Below are 21,805 nucleotides of genomic sequence, written 5' to 3' on the forward strand. Positions count from 1 at the left end.
TTACTGCTTTATAATAATTTATTTATAATAAATTTACATGCACGCATCGCGTGACAATGTGTCACGTGGTATATATATATATATATATTTATATAGATATAGATACATTCTCTCTCTGTTTTTCTGTTCTTCTTATTTTACATTACATACAGCCGTTCGTAGTTCCTTTCGTGGTCAAGGATTAACTTTTTAATTCGTATGTTGTGGAAACGAGCTCGACGACACTGAAAACACCACGCCCTCGAGATTCGTTCATTTCATGCTCCCTTTTCGATCTTGTCTGAAAGGAAAATAATTTTTTCACCGAAATTTTTATGCTTTGCGAATCGATCAGAAAAGGGAACATGTCCTTTCACGGCGCATACCGTACGATACATCGAATGGGAATAGTTTCTTTAGTTTTTTCAACGATTTTATACAGTTCGGGATTTGTTTTTCTAATTAATTGACAGAACGACAACTGTGCTATAAAATTTTAGGGTATCTACGAATGAATTAACAATCAAGACACGATAGAAATTAATTAAATACGAGAGATATGATCTACATTATGTTGCTTTTGCACTGAATGTTCGAAAATTTCGAAATACAGGTGAAGTAATGTTTTAAAATGATAAAAGAAATTAAAGATATTGTTATGATTGTAACATTGAAAGGAACCACTACTTTAAATATTTTGTTGAATATCTTCATAAGATACTTATGAACATATTTTTCATAAAACATGAATACTTCAACCTATTTCATCTTTATAACATACTCTAAAAATACAAATACTTGAATATTATTCAGCACAGCACGAGATTTTTTTTTTATAATAAAACATTAATGTAATTTTTCATTCTTCATTTGTTATGAAAAAATTCGCTCTTCGTCGTTATTTCATATTGCACGCGTAAATGACATTTTACAATCGAATTACACACATATTGTATGTTCTTTCGATCCTTATGCTATATTAAACGACGTCAAAGAGAAAATTTTCATCGAATTTTTCAATTAATAATCTAACTCTTTCATAGGAACAGAAGATATATCAAATTATCACTTTTAAGAGAAACGATGTCTTAATGACATTAATTTCTTCAATATATTCGATTGCTTAAAGCAATGGTTAAAATTTTATATAAAAATACGAGAAAACAGCTTATAATAAATATTTTCGTTCACGATTTGAAAATTAAATTTGGACTTTAGATTTAAATCTTTACGGACTAATTCTTCCCACTTAACTGGAAAAATCATTTTATTCTCAACTTCAAAGAATAAAATTGTAAAAAGAAGCACGATCAACGATACAATACTGTTTAAGCAACAAAATTTGCTCGAAATAAAAATAGAACTAATCGATTTTGTAGAAAACCGAAAGATACTCTGCTACGAGGAATCTCGTTAATAATTTTACCGAACCTCGAGGCGAACGTACATTCATGAAAAAAAATTTCTTATTACAGTAGATTTGACATTATTCATTATGGACGCGTAAAAAATTCACGCGTAATTCTATAATACGCTCCATCGAACGTTATCCGCACGTTTTGTCTTCGAGCTCTACGTACAAATAAAGAATACAATTTCAACGCAATATCCATGAAAAATCAATTTACCGTGAATAAATTACTTTCAAGTACGCTCTGTATTTTTCACATAAAACGATGGATTACTGGTCAAACCGCGCGCTGTGTATCGAAAAAACGAGAAAATGTAGATCGTCTCGATGTCGCAAGCTCGGCAGTTCGCTTTGTAATTTAACTCTCAGAACCCTTATGATCGACTAAAAATCGACAAGGAACTTGCGAAAGGGTTATCGATTCGAGGATTCACGCGCCGATAAATCAAGATTGTTCTTTGGTTTTTTTTTTCCTATGAAGACACGACGATAATTTTTTTTTTCTGATATATACTCGTCTGAAGTTTCTTAATATTACCGTAATATTAATCTCCATTGTTAACATAGCGATATATCCGCGAAATGTTCGTTCGCGTTCTCTCTTTACTTTATTTTACGTTTACGCTACCGTTTACTTTGTTTCCCAATTGATCCTTCTCTCGTCTTTCTTCGTATTTTTCTTTTGTTTTCATTTTTTCAAAGTCGCTTGTTAATAAAAAATGTCACTTGCCCACTCACGGATACCAGAGTTTCGCGGTTTTACATCGTTGCTAATGTTTATACAAATGTTAACAGAATCATGGACAATCGGTTTTCTTATGTCAGACGTAACTAGGATTTTTCACATACACTCGAGGACAGTTTTACTTTCACATCGCTTTTTGTCGAACAACAACGCATAGTAATAACACGCTACTCGCTTTAGTTTCAGGTCACATTTGTTTTCGATCGATTCTATGACAATTAATCTATGTACACTGCTGAAAGAATGTCTTTCTGTTAGTATCTTATAGAATTTCGATTACTTTTTTTTTCTTTTATTATTAAATATATCCCGTATTTTTTTTATGCTTTTATTGTTCTGTGTTTTTTTTTTTTTTCGTTTTCACTTCGGTCGTTGAGTCGGTAAAGATATAGGTAGCAGAATCCCTTTAGTATCGAAAAATACAAGATTCACAGGAATTTCTCCCGCAAGAAGATTTCTGTCGAAATTTCGTAATTTTTGTTTCAATCGTGTTTGTGTATCACGTTTTGCAATTTCGTTTTCTTAACACGAAGCTATTTAGTTCTTATTTAATCTTCTATAAAAAAATCTGAATTTATTTCACAAGTATCACCTAATATCGAACAGGAAAAAGAATCATTTGCATAAAAATGTAACAATTTCTTTCAACTTCTATTCTTGTTTTTCAATTTCCCCTACAAAAATGCATCTCTAAATTTTCGATTAATCGAATGTTCCATTAATTGATATATTAATCGTCGATAATCCAGATTTCACTGCATCACGTTACAGAAGATTAAATAAAAACTTGCCACGTATGAATATTTATCACGAGTGCTACGAGCTTATCAACATCCATCGATGTCCTCGAACTTTGAAAAGCTTATACATGTGTTTTCATTCGTTACCACGTTATAGCTATACTTTTCGAACTTCTACATGCTTTCTGTCTTTTATTAAACTAAACGTTTGTAGAATCCTTCGCATCGAGTTTTCATAATCAGAGCATAACGTACAGATCTCTGGATTAACCAGAGACTCGTTTTCGTTTTCGGTGCTTTCATCGGTCGTTAGATCGTAGAAAATCATCGTTGAAAAATACCACGGCTGCGTCTCAAACTGTGTACTAAACTCTACGAGCCATCAACGTCGACGAAGATGGTCGATGTACGTAGACGGGACGGGTTTCGTTACGCTAATCAAGGTGAGAAAGACAGAGAGTTAATGAGCGAGAGAAAGTCAAAGAGGCTGAAAAAACGGGCCAGAGAAATATATCGAAGAGAGTGTAAAATGCTCGCGGCCAGATCAACGATTTATCGCTACAGAAAATTCATTTGCATATTTGGCTAAATAGAATAATGATTATGTGAACTATAAGGATTGATGGGGAGATCGATCGATTCGCTTCATTTATGCTCTATAACGAAAAATGCAGAATCTGTTTGGCTTTAATCGGGCTCGTGCTCGGAAAACGTTCCACGCTGGGCCTTTTACAATGATTGTTTTTGGAAATTGTTTCGTATTTCGATATAGTTCGATGAACTTGAGTAGTATACGAAATTCATCGATTATAGTATATTGACAATATTCTTCGACTAAGAACCAGAAGATGAAGCTAATCCGATCGCTGATAATCGAACGACAAAACGGGCCGGGCGTAGCGGAAGCAGCATCGAAGCAGGTACTCGATAAAATGACGTTTGGTCGGAGAAACGTGTAAATTGGTCGAGAAACGATTGAGTCAAGAAATATAATATATAGATACAATTAAGTCGTTACTAACGACGGCTACGTATTCACCTAACTGATTAAACGGATTGTCGAAACTTTACTCTCTTTTTTTCTCTTGATTCTTGTTTCTCTTTCATCGCTAAGAACAAACAATTCGTCTGATTAAACATTATAAACTCGAAGGACTTCGATAAAAGATTTCAACGAGGATTGCCTTGTTTCGAACTAATCATAAGAAGAGAAGTAAAGATCGCGTTTGCTTAAAAGTGAGTAACCTTCGTTCGATCGAATGGCAACTACAATTTCGACTAGACGATTATCTTTTGTGTTTATTAGTCGATTATTTCGATTATTTCGCAAACGTAGAACCAGGCTTACGGACCATTATAATCGAAGAATTTTTATCAAGCTTCGTTCAAATTACTCAGTTTTAGCTCAACTCTTATCCGAGTTCAAACCATTGAAAATCATTTTACCAATGTGAACTTGTCATTTACTTGTCAAAGCGAAACTTTATTCTCAATTCTTCGCTCTTATAGGTCCTATCCTGTTCATCTTCTCTAGACGTATAACGATCCTCCACCAATCGGTGTTTTTCTGAGTTCCTCGCATGATATGATTAAAATGGTCATGTATTTATATTTATAATCATATTTATAAGATATACTCTTGTCGTAAATTGGTTCTAGTATAAAATTATCTCACGTTCACCCCGAGAACGTGACTCTACGTAAGAATCGGGGTTTGCACTAGGGAGACGTTTCTTTCTTCTTACCTACTTCTGTCGGCTATCACGTGTGACGAAGGACAAGAATTTATTTTCTTCAGCGTTGTATACTAAATATTATCGTATATAAACTGTTCGTTTTACCACATACGGGCAAAAATCGTACATGCTGATACTTGTTACGTTGCTCAAAAAAATTCCTGTCAATGTATATTTACGTGTTTTGTCATTTCTTTTTATCCGATAAAATGATAGCAAATTCAGAATCTACTAAGTATTCACAAACTCATGATTGGGTACAAAATAAGAGGTATAAAAGTACCTTACAAAAGGTACAAAAATGTTTACAAAAGTAAATGTCATCGTTGAAAATATTAAAAAATTTTACTATTGTATTGGACACTTATCAAAATCAAAATTATCTTGGTTTCGAACGTTATTAGTGGTAAAAAATGATACATAATTCATAACGTTAAAGTGCTAAGAGGTTTTCAACGCTTTTGTGTCCATAAATAAATTTCTGATTAATCTGCATGTGTGTCATATGCTCTAAACAATTTTATATTTATGTAATTTCGTACTGATATAAATTTTTAGGTTTCAGTTTCTTATCGAATAAAAAGAAATTATACTGTTTTAAATATTTAACGATAGAATTAATAATATTTCATTCAATTTTCAAATGTATCATAGAGTCGTTAAATCTTGTCCATCGTCGCAAGCTTTTTTCTTCTTCGTTTTAATAATTTCTCGAATTGATTAACTGCGTCACTGGACCTCTGGCACGCGTTACCGCGAGTTTCTTCATCTAGCATATACTCGTCGTCGTTTTGGATCGCTGAAAATTTCGATCGGATCCACGGAGGTCGGGACGCTAGAGTCGACTAGAGAGCAAAACGTTTTAAGAACATAGACCACTACACACGCCATGAGATATATCAATGGATATTTTAAAACGAAACTCGCAACAAATTGTGGTTGCTCGAAACGCGTGATCGCACTATCTACAAATAGAGAATTAGTATTAACATAGTATCGTACCTTCGTTGAAACAACTATACGTTGGTTGAACTGGGCATCGTTCGAACGAAATTTTCAATCGAATAACGCTTCTACATATGATTCATTTTATTCGTACTAATTTAAATAATTTAAAATTCGTATTAAACTTTGAAATTTTCAGTAACGCTAAATCAGAATTACGTATATATCGAACGAGAAGAAGTCGATAGGTTTATCAGAGATCAACCGATAATTTATCATTTGAACAAACGTAATTAGATCATTTGTTCGGCTAATTACGATTATGGCTTGTAACAATTACTTAATACGAGTCACGTTACAACGACTAACGCCCAGTTCCATCCAAATGTAGAAAACGAAGAATCAGCTTTCTGACGTATCACAGTCGCGACTATACGACGTCGCAACGCTTAGGTCCCCGATGGTTCGAGTCAAGTATCTTCGTTCTACCATCGCCGCTAAGCTAAACTCAAACTACCAAAGTAGAACGGAGTAAAAAATTCTTCTAAGCTGTTCACCGTAATCATAAAAGTCCGGCCACAGTGTGCCATCCTCCTCTGTGACATTGAAACACCTTTGCTCTCCGGCCGCCTCGTAATTCATCGTTATCGTCACTACCATTTAATCCCACCAAAATCGTCGGCAATCAGGATGCTGAGAATCAACATCCCAACTAGTGATCTTGACGTGTCATGTGGGAACGCTACAGCCATTTGTTTCGCACCATGCCGGAGAACCTGCGTCCCCACATAAGGTTATATCATACGATCGTCCCCTGTATGTACTGAGGATCCTGCGTACCGCCTTGGATCTGCGGCGACTGTGAACCTAACGGGCCCTGAAGATTTGGAGGATCGTACAATCCACCTAGAGATCCACCTAGACAAGGATCGATATTGGATCCCAGGGCAGCGGTCAACTCTGGCATAGAAGGCAGACCAACGTCCAGGATTCCTGTGTTGCTAGCTATAGCTGTCTGGGAGCCTTCCTCAGGTGGAGTTACTTCCAGACCAATGGATCCATTCAGCGCTATTTTAATCGGGTTGTGATTCGAGGGATGCGACAGAGCACCTAAACCTATGTCTTCTAAACTGCTTTTTCTTCTACTTATCGTCAGTCCTTGCCTCAACGAGTTGCTACGTCTCAGCAGAATGTCGTCGACCACTCTCAGAGAATTGGAACGACCACGTAGAGCGCCAGCCACCGTCGGACTGTCTGGTAAGGACAAGGAATTCGATTTGGTGGTGCTCAACGGAGGAGCTCTTGGCAAACCGATTCCCGATCCTCGACGACTTCCTGCCCCAGCTCCCGGTAAACCGGCCGAAGCCACCGCTGCGCTCATTTGCGATACCAGTTGGGCCGAACAGAAGCTGATGTTGCTCTTCCTCCTCGAATTGTGTCGTTCGAAAGTCTTCTGCGCGGAGAACGGACTTGGTCGAACTAGGTACACGATGTCACCTTCCTCGAGCTTCAGATCGCAGCTGGGATTGATGATCACGTAGGAGAGGCTGTTTCGCTTCTCGGAGACGTCGTCGTAATCGGCTACTGGGAGGTTCAACGACTCCATCCGGGAATGGACCAAGTTGGCGATCTCGGCTCTCTCGATCTGCTGGGCGTGGTTGTCTCGTGCCTCGTCCCCGAGGCTTACGGAGTACTGCTTTGAAAGAAATGCGTGGATTTTAGTTTCGATTTGTGGAATGGCGGAATATTTTTAGAACGTACGAATAACACATTGTTAGTGCTTTTTCGGATAGATCATTGATTGATAAATTATTGGCGAATTGGACGACTTGTTGACACTCTTGTATCCTTTAATTCCGTTTATTTCATTCCATCGATTTCTTGATTTAAAAAGCACGTATTGAGGTGTATCGAGGAAATTTTCAAGCCACGATAATGTTCACGAATTAATTCATATTTCTGTCAAACAGAGTTCGTTTAATAGCAGTTCTACCGTAATTGCTCGATCTTCAAGAATTACCTCACGTATAAAAATGAAAGAGCTAAATCGAGTAATTTAGTAACAACTTCAACCATTTGCCAAACGTTTATCAATCACCGTCCATCCAACGTCAAAAGGTCAATCATCAAAAAATTGAAGTGTGAGTGCTCTCGATGCTCGATCGAGAGGTCAATGTAGGCGGTGAAGACGAACAGAGAGTTCTTGAACGTTCACAGGCCGGAAGCCACTGACTGCTTTGGTACACTGGGCATGCGCTCTGCAATATGGTGAGTTTTCTTTTTTTTTTTTTTTTTTTGAACACCAGCGAAAGAAGAACCAAGGCGTAGAATGGAGCGATAGAGAAAGTAGTATACGTGATAGAATAGATAGAAAGGGGCAAACAGAGAAAATAGAGATGCGGCGTACGGGGATTATATAAAGAGAAATAGTATGGTGAACAATATACAACATAGAAGAAATCGATCGAGAGAATAAACGGCGACCAGACAACGTCGACTCTGTACTCACAGCTGAGGCACCCTTGTCGCGGGTGGCGCAATTCGCAAGGCACGAAGCTGCCGCCGAATGACGCACCTTGTACGTCACGCCGACGCCGGCATCGCTCTCCGCGTCTGAGTCGCCCTGCCAAAACGATAAGCATTTCTACCCTTACTAATGATAGCCCACCGTTCACATTTCGCACGCACGCCGCTGCTCGATCGTGGTTTTCGTTTTATTTCGTTTTCTTTTGTCATATGTACATGATCGGTGGCTACTGTGCTAGTATCGTGTACGTTCATTGACTTTTGTCTATTAAGCTTCCTCCGTGGAAGCGGCGTACAGGATGCCCATAAGAAGCGATGGGCTCGAGTCGCAGGTTTAATAGAAATGTCTTTTGATAAAGAAGCAAGAACATTAACAGAGCGTATTCGGAAATTCTGCAAGTATTTCGAAAAAAAGAAACGGTACTTTTTAAGTAGATTCGAACCCAAACGCGATGCATTCGAACCTTCTGTGAGTACTTGGGGGAATAAAGAAGGTAGCCTCAAGTGGAATTAATAAAATAGGTTGAATAGGCTCGAAACTATATGAACACGTTGTTAGAAATTATCTATTTAGCTTAAAACTATCTATCTTTTCGGCAATAATTTTTACATAGTTACAAGCGTAAATTATTTTTCACTTTTCGAATGTTCATTGTAATCGAAGCATACGTATGTTTTAACAATCCGTTCGTATAAATACTGCTAATATAATTAGACAATTACGATATACCGAACTTTATCCACAAACTAATAATTAATAGTAGCAAATTGCAACCTTCACAGGCCATTGTATGTAGGTATTGAATAAATATCTATATTATCCAATATTTCGCGTGATCGTGTACATACACACACACACACGCACGCGCGGAAGGTATACTAAAAATGAATCTCAATAGTCGAATTAACGCGTTATCAACGGAAGAAGCATTTCGATTTATAATAATAATATATATAATATTTCTAACACGATGCAGGTTCAAAGAAACGAACACGTTCAGGATCGAAGGACGTGCTACGAGCATCGTTTCAACAAGATGCAAGAGCCCTACATTTCTTTGATTCTCATTGAAAGGGATCAGATATCTCTAAAAAAAACGCTGCACGAGCTGACACCGGGATAGATACAGAGCATAAGATAGAGCGGGATTACAACCATGCGCTACTCACAGCTGCCATTCAAAAAGTTGTTTCCTGCCCTTATGAATATGTATAGTACACGAACCAATCACTTATAATTATAGTTGTCACTATCGAGAAAGAATAATCTTTTTACTCACGTGAGACGTGTCTGAAACTGTGGTGTCTTGCGTTCTGTAAATACCAATGGGAATTTCGCAAGTAGTCGAACACAGCTTTTGGTATAATCTACCATAGGTTCTGATCCACATGTCGTCCTTCGTAATTCTCATCTGTAATTAACCGGATAATGAAGCAATTTGAGGGGGTGGAGTTTCTTTCTCCCTTGGAAATTTAGATGTATTAGTTAATTACAGTTTGGGATGTACGAGTAATTAGATTAAGTTGGAAAATGTGTCTAATTAGGGGCGTAGTTGTGGTTAATTGGAAGTAGAATTATCGCAAAATATGTACATGTAGTGTAAAGTAATTGAGTTGGAAGTGTCGTTAATAGAGTTAAAAGTGCTGTTTTTTAGCTCGATCGATGAAACCATCAATTAAGACGGCGAGGTCAACCATTCCTTCGTATCTCTTTCACTTTCCAAACTTTTCGAGTAAGTTTTTACTCGGATAATAATTAAACCTCAATCATTTTTGTGTTGAAAAAATGTGCAATATAGAAATTGGTTGGTCTAAATATAGCGCAGATTTTTTTCAAGATACTCGTTCAAAATATGACTTTGCGGTATATGCGTAATTTTCATTTTTCAATTATTAGACTATTATTATTGTATAGAAAAAAAAATAATAAATGTTTGTAAACAAATAGAGTCATTTATTTCCTATTTTTTATACATATATATGTGACGTTGTGTATGTAAAGTATACTTGATTGTGAATTTCCAATGTGAGCGGATACTTTTGCGATGAACTCGACTGAGAAACAAGGAAGGATGTGAAAGAATACTTTCGAATCTTTTACCGATGTTAAAAATCCAGAGCCTGGCGCTTGATCCACACCCAACAGCAATCTCACGAACGTTATCATATAATCTTTAACAAATGCTTGATAAAGAAGTGTATCCAGCATAGAAGCACTGAAGACACTGCCAGCCGCAAAAGGCAATCGAAACATATAAGATATGTGCGAGCCTCTTTCCTTTTCTCTCTGTTAAAACAATTAAAATGATTCGAAATATACTCTTAATTACAGTTAAAAATTTGATTAATTTTTATACTACACAGAAAATTATTTCACCTTTGAGAATTCAATTTTCTTTTTATTATGGAAAAGTGTTATTTTATTAATTATTCATAATAGAAACATATTTCTTTCTGATGTGTTTGCAAAAAATGCATAATACACTAAAGCTTAAGACGAGCTTTACCATTTAATTCATTAACAATTTGTCAAAGATGAAAGGATTAAAGTGAGATAAAAGTCTGAAGTTTTCAAGAACAAAATTATTTTAACTCTTATAATATATTAAGATGCAAGCAAATCTATTTCATAACATAATACTATCATCATTAACTCCAAGTATTGAAGAGGTTTCCACTAAGTAAAGGTCAAGTATACGTGTTTATAATCACTAAAGGCAAGTAGCGTTGTAAGGAAATACGAGATAATCTAAGATAACAAATTTTACGTATTATCAAGCCTCATTGGAGATTAGTTACTTAATTAAGAAATCTCCGTAGTAGGTTACTTACTAATAAAGTAGAGTAAACTTGAATACATGGTAAACTTGAATGCAAATTGTTACTTCTATATTTAACGTTAAAATAATTTCATCGCTTCCTTCTTTATTTAATGATATTTCACTTTTTCACGTGACACACAAATAAGCATAAATTATTGTTTAATTTAATAATCAGTGGATTAATTATTATTGAAAGATCAAAGTCTGCTATTAATTACGAATTGCTCGAGCGCTTCTAAAAATTATCATTTAAAACAATAGAGAGAAATACCTTTTCCATTTTACTGAGATGAAGAGCGTACTTGTCGTGTGCCCTGAATTGCATGAAACGCATATTACTCGATTGTGAGAGCTCCGTTATGCTTTTTATGCTAGGAAAGAATCTGCAAATTCACAAATAATGCTTTCAGTAAATATATTTGTGTATATACATATTCATCACATAATGTAATTGTAAAGGAATTAAATCGAAATCAAAATGAGACAAAAATAGAATAAACTTGGAACTTATTCAAAATAATATACTAAAATATCAAGTATAAATACTAAGTTTAAATACGTATATATTTATCAAATAATATATGCCAATAAAATATAAAATAGTACGTGTATTAATTAAACATTCTCGAAATTTTACACTATATTTTCATGGTTTAGTATAATAGTTATTTGTGAAAGATTTTCAATGCTTACTTAAACATCGTCTGAACCGCGACGATGGTATTGCAGTCAGCCAAAGTGTCTTCTTCTGCGGAATTACTAAGTTCCTTGTTTACGACGACGACATTTTCCGCTAGAGTGATACCAGCGCGAAGAAGATCGTCCAAACAATCGATGGTACCTCGCATCCAGTATACCAAAGGAAAGTAAGACACCGCATCGAGGAACGCAATTTCCGGTGTCCGTTCCAGCAGAAGAATGATTGGGTTCAACGAAGTTTTTGACCTAACACAGATCATTGATTAGCATTATGCAATTTTTTTACACTAAAATATTCTTTTATTTTGAAATTTAATTTCCAGTAAGGATAGATTAGAACAGTTCTGAAGTATAGACAGTTTGTAAAGTACAGACTTTTGAATGATCGTACAAAGTTTACACTATAGATAAATTGCATACATCATTTTTTTGAGGATACCTAAAATGAGCCCTTAAAGGAATTATGAAGTTATAGATCCCATTACTAGCGTAATCAGCTGCCAGGATAATGGTCTTATTCTGCCAATTGTACTCTTTCGCGTTTCTGTAGCTACAATGTTGGCACACCTAACAACCAAGAACATTTGCAATTATAATTTCAGATCAGCATTCACTTTGCAAGTCTATCAAATATTCACCTGTGCAAGCTGAAGACAGCAGAGTGGTTTCTTTTCTTTCAGCAAATAACATAAAGTTGGCGAGACCCCTATGAAGGGTGAAACAGGTGGAAATCCTTTAACGATCCTATAATCACATCGACGTTGTATTAAATTGTTGTATAATTCATACACAGTATGCATTGCATTTGACTTTGTAAGCAGGTGTAAGCTTTCGAATGCATGAAAAGACATTTTGTTTCTTTCTGTTTGGAATCTTTTGTCACATCGAAATGTAAAGCACGAAGAACACTTGCTGCCTGATATTTATAATCGGAACCATTTTTTACATATATTAAAAACTATACAATTTTTAATATATAATATACATTTTTTTCTCTAATAACATAATAATCAAATTGCAATTGATGAACATCTATAAGAATATTCTTTTAATGCTCTTTTCAATTGTTTTATTTTTAAATAATATTTAAACTATTTTCCATATGAATTATTATAGACTGAAACGAAGAAAATGTACTTTTACACGATTCGCAGGTTTCAAATGCAATGTGTATCGCACTAATTATATCGATACAGTGATAAAACGTGATGTTATACTGTTGACGTGTACAACGTGACAAGCATGTGCGAATGTGTAGAATGATCAAAATATTAAAAACATGTACAATTTTAAAATAAAATAAGGGTATTAAAATAAGAGTCGTGTACTGAGTATCGAGCTATTTTTAAAAACTGATTCTTCAAATTATTTGAAAGTAAATAACTGCATCATTTTCAATTTAAATGTTAAGTTATTTAAGTTACAATACTGTCAGATAAGATTTTCGCGTGTGATCTACATACATACATGCATTATGCAGAAACTAATATTTTCCATCATTCTGCTATTTTTGCTGCATCTATTTCACATAAAATCATTCTCAGTTATTTATAGATAAAACTAATACGTGTTAGTGTATCAAAATATTTCTTATTATTATTGCCTATAAATATGAAACGATATGAAAATCATTTTACCTCGAACTATTTATATACAGATTTAGTTGTCGTGTGATTTTTTGAAATTTCGATAAACACATCTACAACATTATACGCAACAGATATATAAAATCTGACTACATTATATAAGGATAAATTAATGACGATATCGCGAAGAGAAAGAAATTCTCCAAATAGGTAAATTCATCATGCCACCTTTACAACTCACGTTTAAATAATATGTGCGTGACTAAAGAAGTCACGTGGAATAACATCTTAATGCGTTTAATGTTATCTAATGAACGATTTGCATATGAAAAATACCGAGTAATACGCGTTCTATAATATTTATGCTTATACTAAGCAAATACTAGCTTATAGTGACCAAAGTGGTAAATGAAAATGAAAATTATGAATATGAACAATCATATTTATGCTTGAGATAAGCATAAAGCACCGCGGTTGTTCGTACATATTCCAATGGAATGTATAAATTGTCAAAGTTTAAATGGAAAATACGCTTGGTATCTCTATATTATTCGTTTCTATGGGAATTTCATCCATTCAGGTCGGTACAACTTTAAAGGATGCATCGTAACAATTTCCTGATTGTTACGCGTTAGTCTTCTTTTATTTTTATTCGTTTCTTTTTTTCTTTTAATTGCGTTACGTATCCTGGCAATTGTAGACATAGTAAAAAATTTCTTTTTAATACGTTGCATAAAAAGTATGGTCAAAAACTGCAATTTCAATAATTTCTAAGGAAGCTGTTCGAAGCAGTGTTACGAATTACAATTATTTATCTAATAAATTTACTTGGTGCTACACGAATACCTTGAAAACCGATCAATCCGACCTGATGGAAAGTTCATTTCGGCTACGTCCAACATTTTCGTAACTTCATTCACCTTGCAATGCCGCGTGTTTCGTATCAGAATAACTTCAATTTCAGAGCTCGTTCCATTGCAAACGATTCAACGAGCCGTATTAAACAGCGAACCTCGATGCACGATGTAGATGATTAAAGTTTGCTTGAATCAGTTAATAAATTCCGAAGCTGCGTATCTACCGCGACCTCTTTATCAACTTCCTTCGCCCATTTTCTTCGCGTGTGTCTCGCGATCACGCGCCACAACTTCCGCTGAAATATGCATGCTGCGGAAAGTGTCTGGCTAATCAATCTTTTAAGAGCACGAACTAATTCACGCTTCCCTTTTCTCTATACATAATATTATGATAGGTAATAAGCGAGAGAACGTTTCCAAATAAAAACAGTTTTTTTTCCTATTAATAACGCGACTAAAGCAAGGTATTAATTAAGAAAGAAAGAAAGAAAAAACAGAAACAGAGGATTTTATAATCCTTAAGAGTAAGATAAAGCGTTGATTTCAATTACCAAAATATCACACACATATACACGAAACCCTTTATAGAGAAAAAATCTATTTCATAGAAGATTATTACCAATTTTATATTTAAATTGACGTAATTCTTAATTGAAAAATTCTTCTCTCTTAAATTTGTAAATTTAAGTTAAATTTGAAGAACAGTCACTTTATTCGACACAGTAGAATCAAATGTAACTTCGATCGTTGCTTTGCAGTGGTAACATATCGAAAATTCAAAACGATTCGACGTTTTCGTTCTGAACGTTCCCTCGACGCGACGCGAGGATAGTTTGTACGAAAGCATAAAAACGTGAACTCACCCTTTGAAACTGCTGGGCAAAGGTCGTGCGTGAAGACGGCAGTGCATAAAGACGATGCAAGAAGGAAGACATCGAAAACATCCATGAGGACATATAGGGTGTCAGGCAGGACAGCATCGAGCAGCGATTCAATACCATCGACGGTCGATTAGTGTGGCACAGGCATCGAGAGACATTCATACAGGACAGACCGACCATCAACGTAAACTTGCGTTTAATTGTATTTTAGGATGTTGAATGACAGGTTTCGCGTGACAACGACCTCTCGTGCTCCAAAACTTTTACCTTATTCGCCCTGTCTGTCTCTTGTCACCGTGACATTCGAACTTTTCAGATCGCTCGACGTTACACGCTTCGAGATGGAAATTTCGTCGTCGTCATCGTCGTTGTTGTCGTCGTTCGAAATCAAAATTTTTTCAATTCGACCAAATTTCGTTTCGAATTTTTTATGTATTGTATCGAATGGAAACTTTATTTCGAAAGTGTTTGCACGGATGTGACGAAGGTGTGGAAAAGTGTCGGATGGTAAATACTGGATGGGAAGAAGAGAAAATATAGATTTTGTATCTTCGAAAATAAAGACTGCAAGGAAGAACACGACGAGTTACATTTTTTCTGTTTTACAAGGAAGCAATTTTAAACTTTGAAAGATCGTCAGTTTATTTGATTTCGACAAATACGTGTGTTTTCACATCCCCTTTTAAATTTTCAAAATATTTTTCGTCGTAATACCGAAGCAACGAAATATCGAAGATATTAAAATACTGTTTGTTTTAATAATTATACCTTAGCTTTCCACGAAATTTTCCGATTTATCAACTATTTGAAAATAATTACATTTTCGAAACTGACAGATTGTTTCCATTTTTAATCGTGTCACGTTAAAATTCTCCCGTTTGATCATAAAATCCTATTAAACGGAAAAAATAAAAATGGCTGTACTTATCGTGATCTTCCCCTGTGATCTTCAAACACTACTAAATCATTATAAGACAGGAAATTGATATGGTTACGTTATGGGTACGTTACGTCGAATAGGCGATCAGAGGAAATAACATCTAGGGGTGCAGAAACAAGATGAGCATGGTGCATAGTTTCTGCAGCGTAGCTGCTAAACGTTGTTTCCTATAATAGATAGTAACTCTGATAAGATAGTACAGATTTTCGTTTACTTAATTAATCCTTAACGACAGACGATTCGTCTCAGAGATGTTTCAACGTTTACTTCATTACCACAATTTAATGGAGAATATTACGAGCTTCGATATTTGAATGTCTTTAATTGTAAAAAGTTTCACCAAAGAAATCTATATATCACTGAATAAAATCGAATCACGTTAATTTATATTATCGTACAAATTAATAAATAAATAAAAGTACCAAGTAATCCGACAGACTACATCTGTAGTAATGATAAAATATATGGACGTCTGTAATTGAACGATTGTGCGTAAACGAGATATCAAAAATGAATATTTTATCGACTGTACGATCCTACAGTGTATCCTTATTGCGTTCCAAAGAAAATACCGGCAATATTCTCATATATATAACGCTAAATAACAATCTAAATAGTTTGACGTAGTATAATGCAAAATCTAATATTTCAAGTAGCCAGTATGTTCTTCCTAAAAACTAATATCGAGAGGTATAATGTACAATATTCAGAATATAAAAACAATGACAAACATTCATCCGGTATATGTATAAATATATAAACAAATATAAGTATATATTCATATACCAATATATATTACATATGATAGTAATATGTAGTATATAGATATGCATATGTGTATATGTAGAAAAAATTTATACACAAAATACGTTCGATGCACAAGAGACTGTGCCATGCAAGTGCCCGAGATAGTGCATGATCGTTTCACTCGTAAAGGATTTCACGATCGTGCTTCAATACATAGATCAAAAGGATATGTCAAAGAGAGGAAACCAGCTTTCTCATCTATCTAATAAACGTATCTATAAATTTGTAGCGAGCGCTAATCTTTGACCGTCAGTTTCCTCGCGTTCATATTGGGTGTGCTAGGAAACCTTGTACCTTCGATCCTTCCGACCTTGGACGTAAAAAAGAAATAAAATGAATTGCGATCAGAAATCGATCATACTCACGCTATTTTCTCGCTGGGCGATCTCCAAGGTACGTCGTCGTCCATTTCGTCCTCAGACTCGTCACCTTCGTGGTCTAAAGACTCTTGACCGGGAAGATGCAAGGTTGAGCTCGTTAACATGTCCGGAACTGGTAAAATGCTCGGTCTCCTACTTCCTGCAACGTTTTGATGTAATTTCCTTTATAAGAATTCACATGTTATAGAACTTTATGTATTTTACACTTTAGTACGCACACGTTTTGTACAATTGTGTTTAGATGATTATTCTGACTCTTTCTAATATTTTCAAATAAAAATACACGATACTTTTTGTAATATAATTAGTCGAATTTATACTTCGCCACTATATGTTTCGGTGGCCTGGAAATTAAACGTTGATTGGCAGCGATTAAAAGAAGAATCACCATCGTTCCATTTTAAACATTATTTATCAAATACATGCTATAATAAATGATTTATTGCACTAGTACTCTGGATATCAAATAGTAACCGCTTAAAAATGTATTATTTGGCGTACATCATGCGTTTCCTTCAAAAATTGCAAAATTCTTCTCCTGTACCTATAATGGTTGACTTATACTACTTCCATATTTCCGTATCTGTCTTTGTACATGAATTTACAGATTTTAACTAAGCATGCGGAATAATATTGGTTTAATTATTAATTTACCTCTTCTTTGTGTGAGGATTTCGGGACTGAGCAGATTGGGATTCGGATCTAAGGATCGTGGAACGTCCAAATGATTTCCGGTTATCGGTGTCTGCGGCGAAGATCCTCCATCTTTCAAACACTGTCGCGAATCTCCAAATCCTCCTGGGTCTAAATAGGTTGCTATAAAATTAGAGGTCTGTTATTAACAATTATTTACATACATCTCCTAAAAATATAAAAAAGTTTCTAATAAAAATAGAAATACAGTCCGTTCATCATGACTGATAAAAAGAGGGGTATAAAAAAATATCCTTTAAAACATTTCATGAAGAAATATTAGTCTATGTGTAAATTAAAGAATTTTCAAAACTGTGTACTGTTGTTCACTTATTTTCAATAGTTTACATTTTCTGTGTATATTTTATTCTTTTATCACCATTAATTACGCACCGTTTCTTTTAATATCTTTTTCTCCTTAATATCTGTTCAATTTGATAAGTGATATTGAAAAATAAATTAAGATGTTACATATCTTCAGTTAGAATTTTTCTACGTATTTAGTAATTTTATTATAATGCAAAGTAATAGTGGTAATTTTATTATTTTGATCGAGGATTATTATTTGCAAGCTGAATACCTCGCTCTTGTAATTTGTATGTATTTGTATATGTATATGTATTTGTATGTATGTTTATGGAGTCCATTCATTAGTGATTAAAATAATGCGAACTTATTTTTTGAATTCAAGAGAAGAAAAGAAAGTAGGAAACAGTTCGTCTATATTTTAATAGCGGATCACATAGAAGATTTTATTATTATTTAATGTTAAGCACTTAAAATATTTTTTTATTTTGATATCCACCATGGTCTAAAATAAAGGAATTACATAAAATGTGTCAGTGTTGTTAATTCGAGTTAAATTATATTCGGAGTAAAAACTCTTATACATAAATTTCAATTCTATGCATGCGTATTTTTTTTATATAATAACATGCATCTACAAGTCACGAGAGAAAAGAACATTTACATAATGCAAAAACATTGCATTAAGTTATAAAGCCATGCTACTAAGCTTAGATGTTTATTTGTTATTCTTATCAATAATACAATTTAAACGGCTAGTACAAGCAAACTGAGTTAAGAAAATAAAAATATCTTTAGATAAAACAAGGAACTATTTATTTAAAAAGAAGAAAGTAATTTAGCAATTAATGCTGTAAGGTAGTCATTTATAATTTCATACATATTAACTTTCTATCTGCTTTTATACGTTCCAATCTACTGCATGCAGAACTGTAAATTAGTTACACAGCGACAGAAATGGTAATTAATGAGAGAGATCGGTACCAACAAAATTAACATATTAAAGTCTAATGCAGCATAAATTCATAACATTTGCGTCTAATATATGTATTATTCATTTGGTACGTATGAAACCCTGATCAATCTTACATTATTATACTACGTCGATCGATTTATCGTTCTGTTGAAATTTATACAACGTATTTTTTCATAAATCTTTCTCATAAATGATACGAAGAATATAAGTGTACCAATTATTCTAACTATGCAAATATAAAAACTGACGTCATATTTCTCTAAAAAGAATCCACCGTAAAATACATTTAAAACCCACAGAAAATTTGATAACATTAATTTATCAAGATCTTTTATATTGTAACGTTATGGTATAAAATATATAATTGTAAGTGGAGCTGTATGAAATGACAGAGTTATAAATTTGTGATAATTGTTGAATACATTTTTCCACAGAATTAAATGATAATGTGTTCGAAGCTTCTTACAGTTAATTCCATAACTAATTTTTATTCAATAAATATTCCCTAAATCTAATACTTTCTCAAACTATATCTATCTAAGTTATATTGAACCATATTCTTTGACAAATTAATTATTTATAAATCAATAATATACAGAGGCATCGTTAGAACCAAATCCACTCTATCGTTCTTCATTATTTCTACCGCATAACGCGAAATAAATGAAACATTACCATTTGCCATTAATATCATAGATACTCTTCTTATCTTTCTTACAACGATAATTCATTAATAATCGTACTAACTTCATCCTGTCCTTCGAACTTTCTTCCGATAACGTATAAAAATGCCCAAATATCCTTGCGTAAGATTAAATTGTCCATCGATATAAAAGAAGGGAAAACGGATATATCAAAGTACAGCTATAAATCGTATCGCCAAAATCAGATGAAAGAGACGAAAGGAACAACAACGAGAACCAATACCAAAAAGAGAGTAAGATAAAAGAAAAGAAGATAAGGGCAAGCGCATGCGACACTCACGGTGGACATTGGATGCGAGTATGTTGTGGTGTTCGAGTGGTGTGGGCGTGCTAGGGAGGACCTGCAAAATAACCTGTGGGGCCCTGTGTGCCTGTGTACCGTGTACGTTCTGTCCACGGGGCCCCGTGCAGGTCGTCTCCTGTCTGCAGCAAGCTGTTTCGTTCAGCGCATTGTTACAACTGTTGGAATAACGATGGTGCTCGTTGGCACCGGGCTTGTTTGCAGTACCGTTCCCATCACCACCGGCGATCGTGCAGCTGGTAGAGATCGTCGTCGTTGTCGTCGTAGTTCCTGCCCCTGTGCCAGAGTTCATCGTGGTAGTGGTGTTGTTCGTTGTTGTGTTAGTGGCCGAATTACTGTTCATGTTTCCGGTCCCATCGGTCTTCGTCTCCACGACTACTTGCGTACCCTCCGCCACGGTTCCAGTTTGGTTGTTCGCCACCACGAACGCCGAATTCTCCTCCTTTGTAATGCTCATGTAGTAACAGGTGTCCGTTTTCTTCATTATGTGTCGCGGACCTTGTGATACATTGAAGCGAGTTAGATAATTTTTGAGAAGCTCGATCGATGGTAGATTTTGATAGTTAAGAAATTAAATAAAAGATTTTATACGTTTTTGAGGAAAAATACGTCTTTCAGTGTGATATGTTGGGGCTAGTTGTTATTTACGTGGTTCTTGATTTTGAGTGTGAGAATACGTATAAGAGCGAGAATATCATGCGTGAATTATACGATATTCGAAAGTTACCAGGATTTAAAAGGATGGTATCTTCGTAAAATTCCGGAAGTTCCGCTGGGCGGACCGCGACTAATGCCACCCCATATTTACGATGACTGTGAAAGGACGCGTAAGTGAAGGATTTACCCTCGTACTCGCCGAAAAATCGAGAATCTCCGAGAATAATGTGATAAATCTCGTTTCCGGAACATTTACCGTACAGCCTGTGCCACTCTTCTTGCGATTGCTGTCCCTCTCTAAAAAATCAGGGACAGACCGATCAGTTTCTTCCAATAAACTTTATCACTTCCAATAAACTTCCAATAAAATTAATGACTTGCCATGACAAAACACTATTTGATTGATTTCTGTGTAATTCTTTCAATAGAATGATTCGCTTTTATACTTACTGTCCCCTGGAAGTGTGCAGTAGAAGAGTAACCAAGGTTGAAGCACCAGGGCACGTGCAATTATTCGCCAAAAGGGCGTACTTGAATTCGTCTTCGCACACCACGTGTTCCGCGAACTTCACGTGAAGTTTGTTCTCCGGACGGAAGATTTGTACGTACTGAGGAACGTTTGGTGCAAAATCCTTCACTGCCCACGATCTGTTACCGATCATCGAAATATCGATAAGACATTCTTCTTTATTCTCAGTCAATGGGAAAAATTATTGTATATTGTATGACATGTTATTCACATATTCTTCGTGTGTATAAAATTATTAAAAATTAATCGTCCAATAAGTTAATAATTTATCAATGTTTCATGTACGATTTTTCTTTTCTTTTTCAATTCTTCGAACGAAACTGACCTGAGTATCGTGTGCTCGTCAGCAGCGGTTTTGTCAGCGTAATTTCTTGCAGCAAGAACGAAGCAGGCTTCGGCCTCGTTCATTCTCGCCCTGGTAAGATCACTATCTTTCAAACACGATCCTTGAATATAGATTACCCTTTGCGCCCAAATGGGCACTTGTAGAATCATTCTCATCGTGGTATCCAGCTCCATAGGTGACAATAATACAACGTAGTAGTCCTAATTATAATTAAATTCATGAAACTTTCGTCAAGAATA

At 34.9% G+C, this 21,805-nt stretch overlaps 1 protein-coding gene across 1 annotated transcript in view; it reads right to left on the reverse strand.

Annotated features, from left to right (window-relative positions):
* SLO2 (slowpoke 2) overlaps positions 1-21,805 on the reverse strand; it is a 186,866-nt gene continuing 165,061 nt past the window's right edge. Inside the window, exons 10-23 of the mRNA XM_033336237.2 lie at positions 21,546-21,766; positions 21,142-21,339; positions 20,762-20,988; positions 20,014-20,532; positions 17,709-17,870; positions 17,040-17,193; positions 12,242-12,347; positions 12,043-12,170; positions 11,598-11,849; positions 11,176-11,287; positions 10,184-10,369; positions 9,363-9,494; positions 8,066-8,179; positions 1-7,252 (exon numbers count right to left, since the gene is read on the reverse strand). Coding sequence (XP_033192128.2) covers positions 6,356-7,252; positions 8,066-8,179; positions 9,363-9,494; positions 10,184-10,369; positions 11,176-11,287; positions 11,598-11,849; positions 12,043-12,170; positions 12,242-12,347; positions 17,040-17,193; positions 17,709-17,870; positions 20,014-20,532; positions 20,762-20,988; positions 21,142-21,339; positions 21,546-21,766 — 3,408 coding nt within the window. The 3' untranslated portion in view covers positions 1-6,355. The remainder of the gene's footprint in view (positions 7,253-8,065; positions 8,180-9,362; positions 9,495-10,183; positions 10,370-11,175; positions 11,288-11,597; positions 11,850-12,042; positions 12,171-12,241; positions 12,348-17,039; positions 17,194-17,708; positions 17,871-20,013; positions 20,533-20,761; positions 20,989-21,141; positions 21,340-21,545; positions 21,767-21,805) is intronic.

This window comes from Bombus vancouverensis, chromosome 2 (assembly GCF_051014615.1).
Source record: "Bombus vancouverensis nearcticus chromosome 2, iyBomVanc1_principal, whole genome shotgun sequence".
NCBI classification, from domain to species: domain Eukaryota; kingdom Metazoa; phylum Arthropoda; class Insecta; order Hymenoptera; family Apidae; genus Bombus; species Bombus vancouverensis.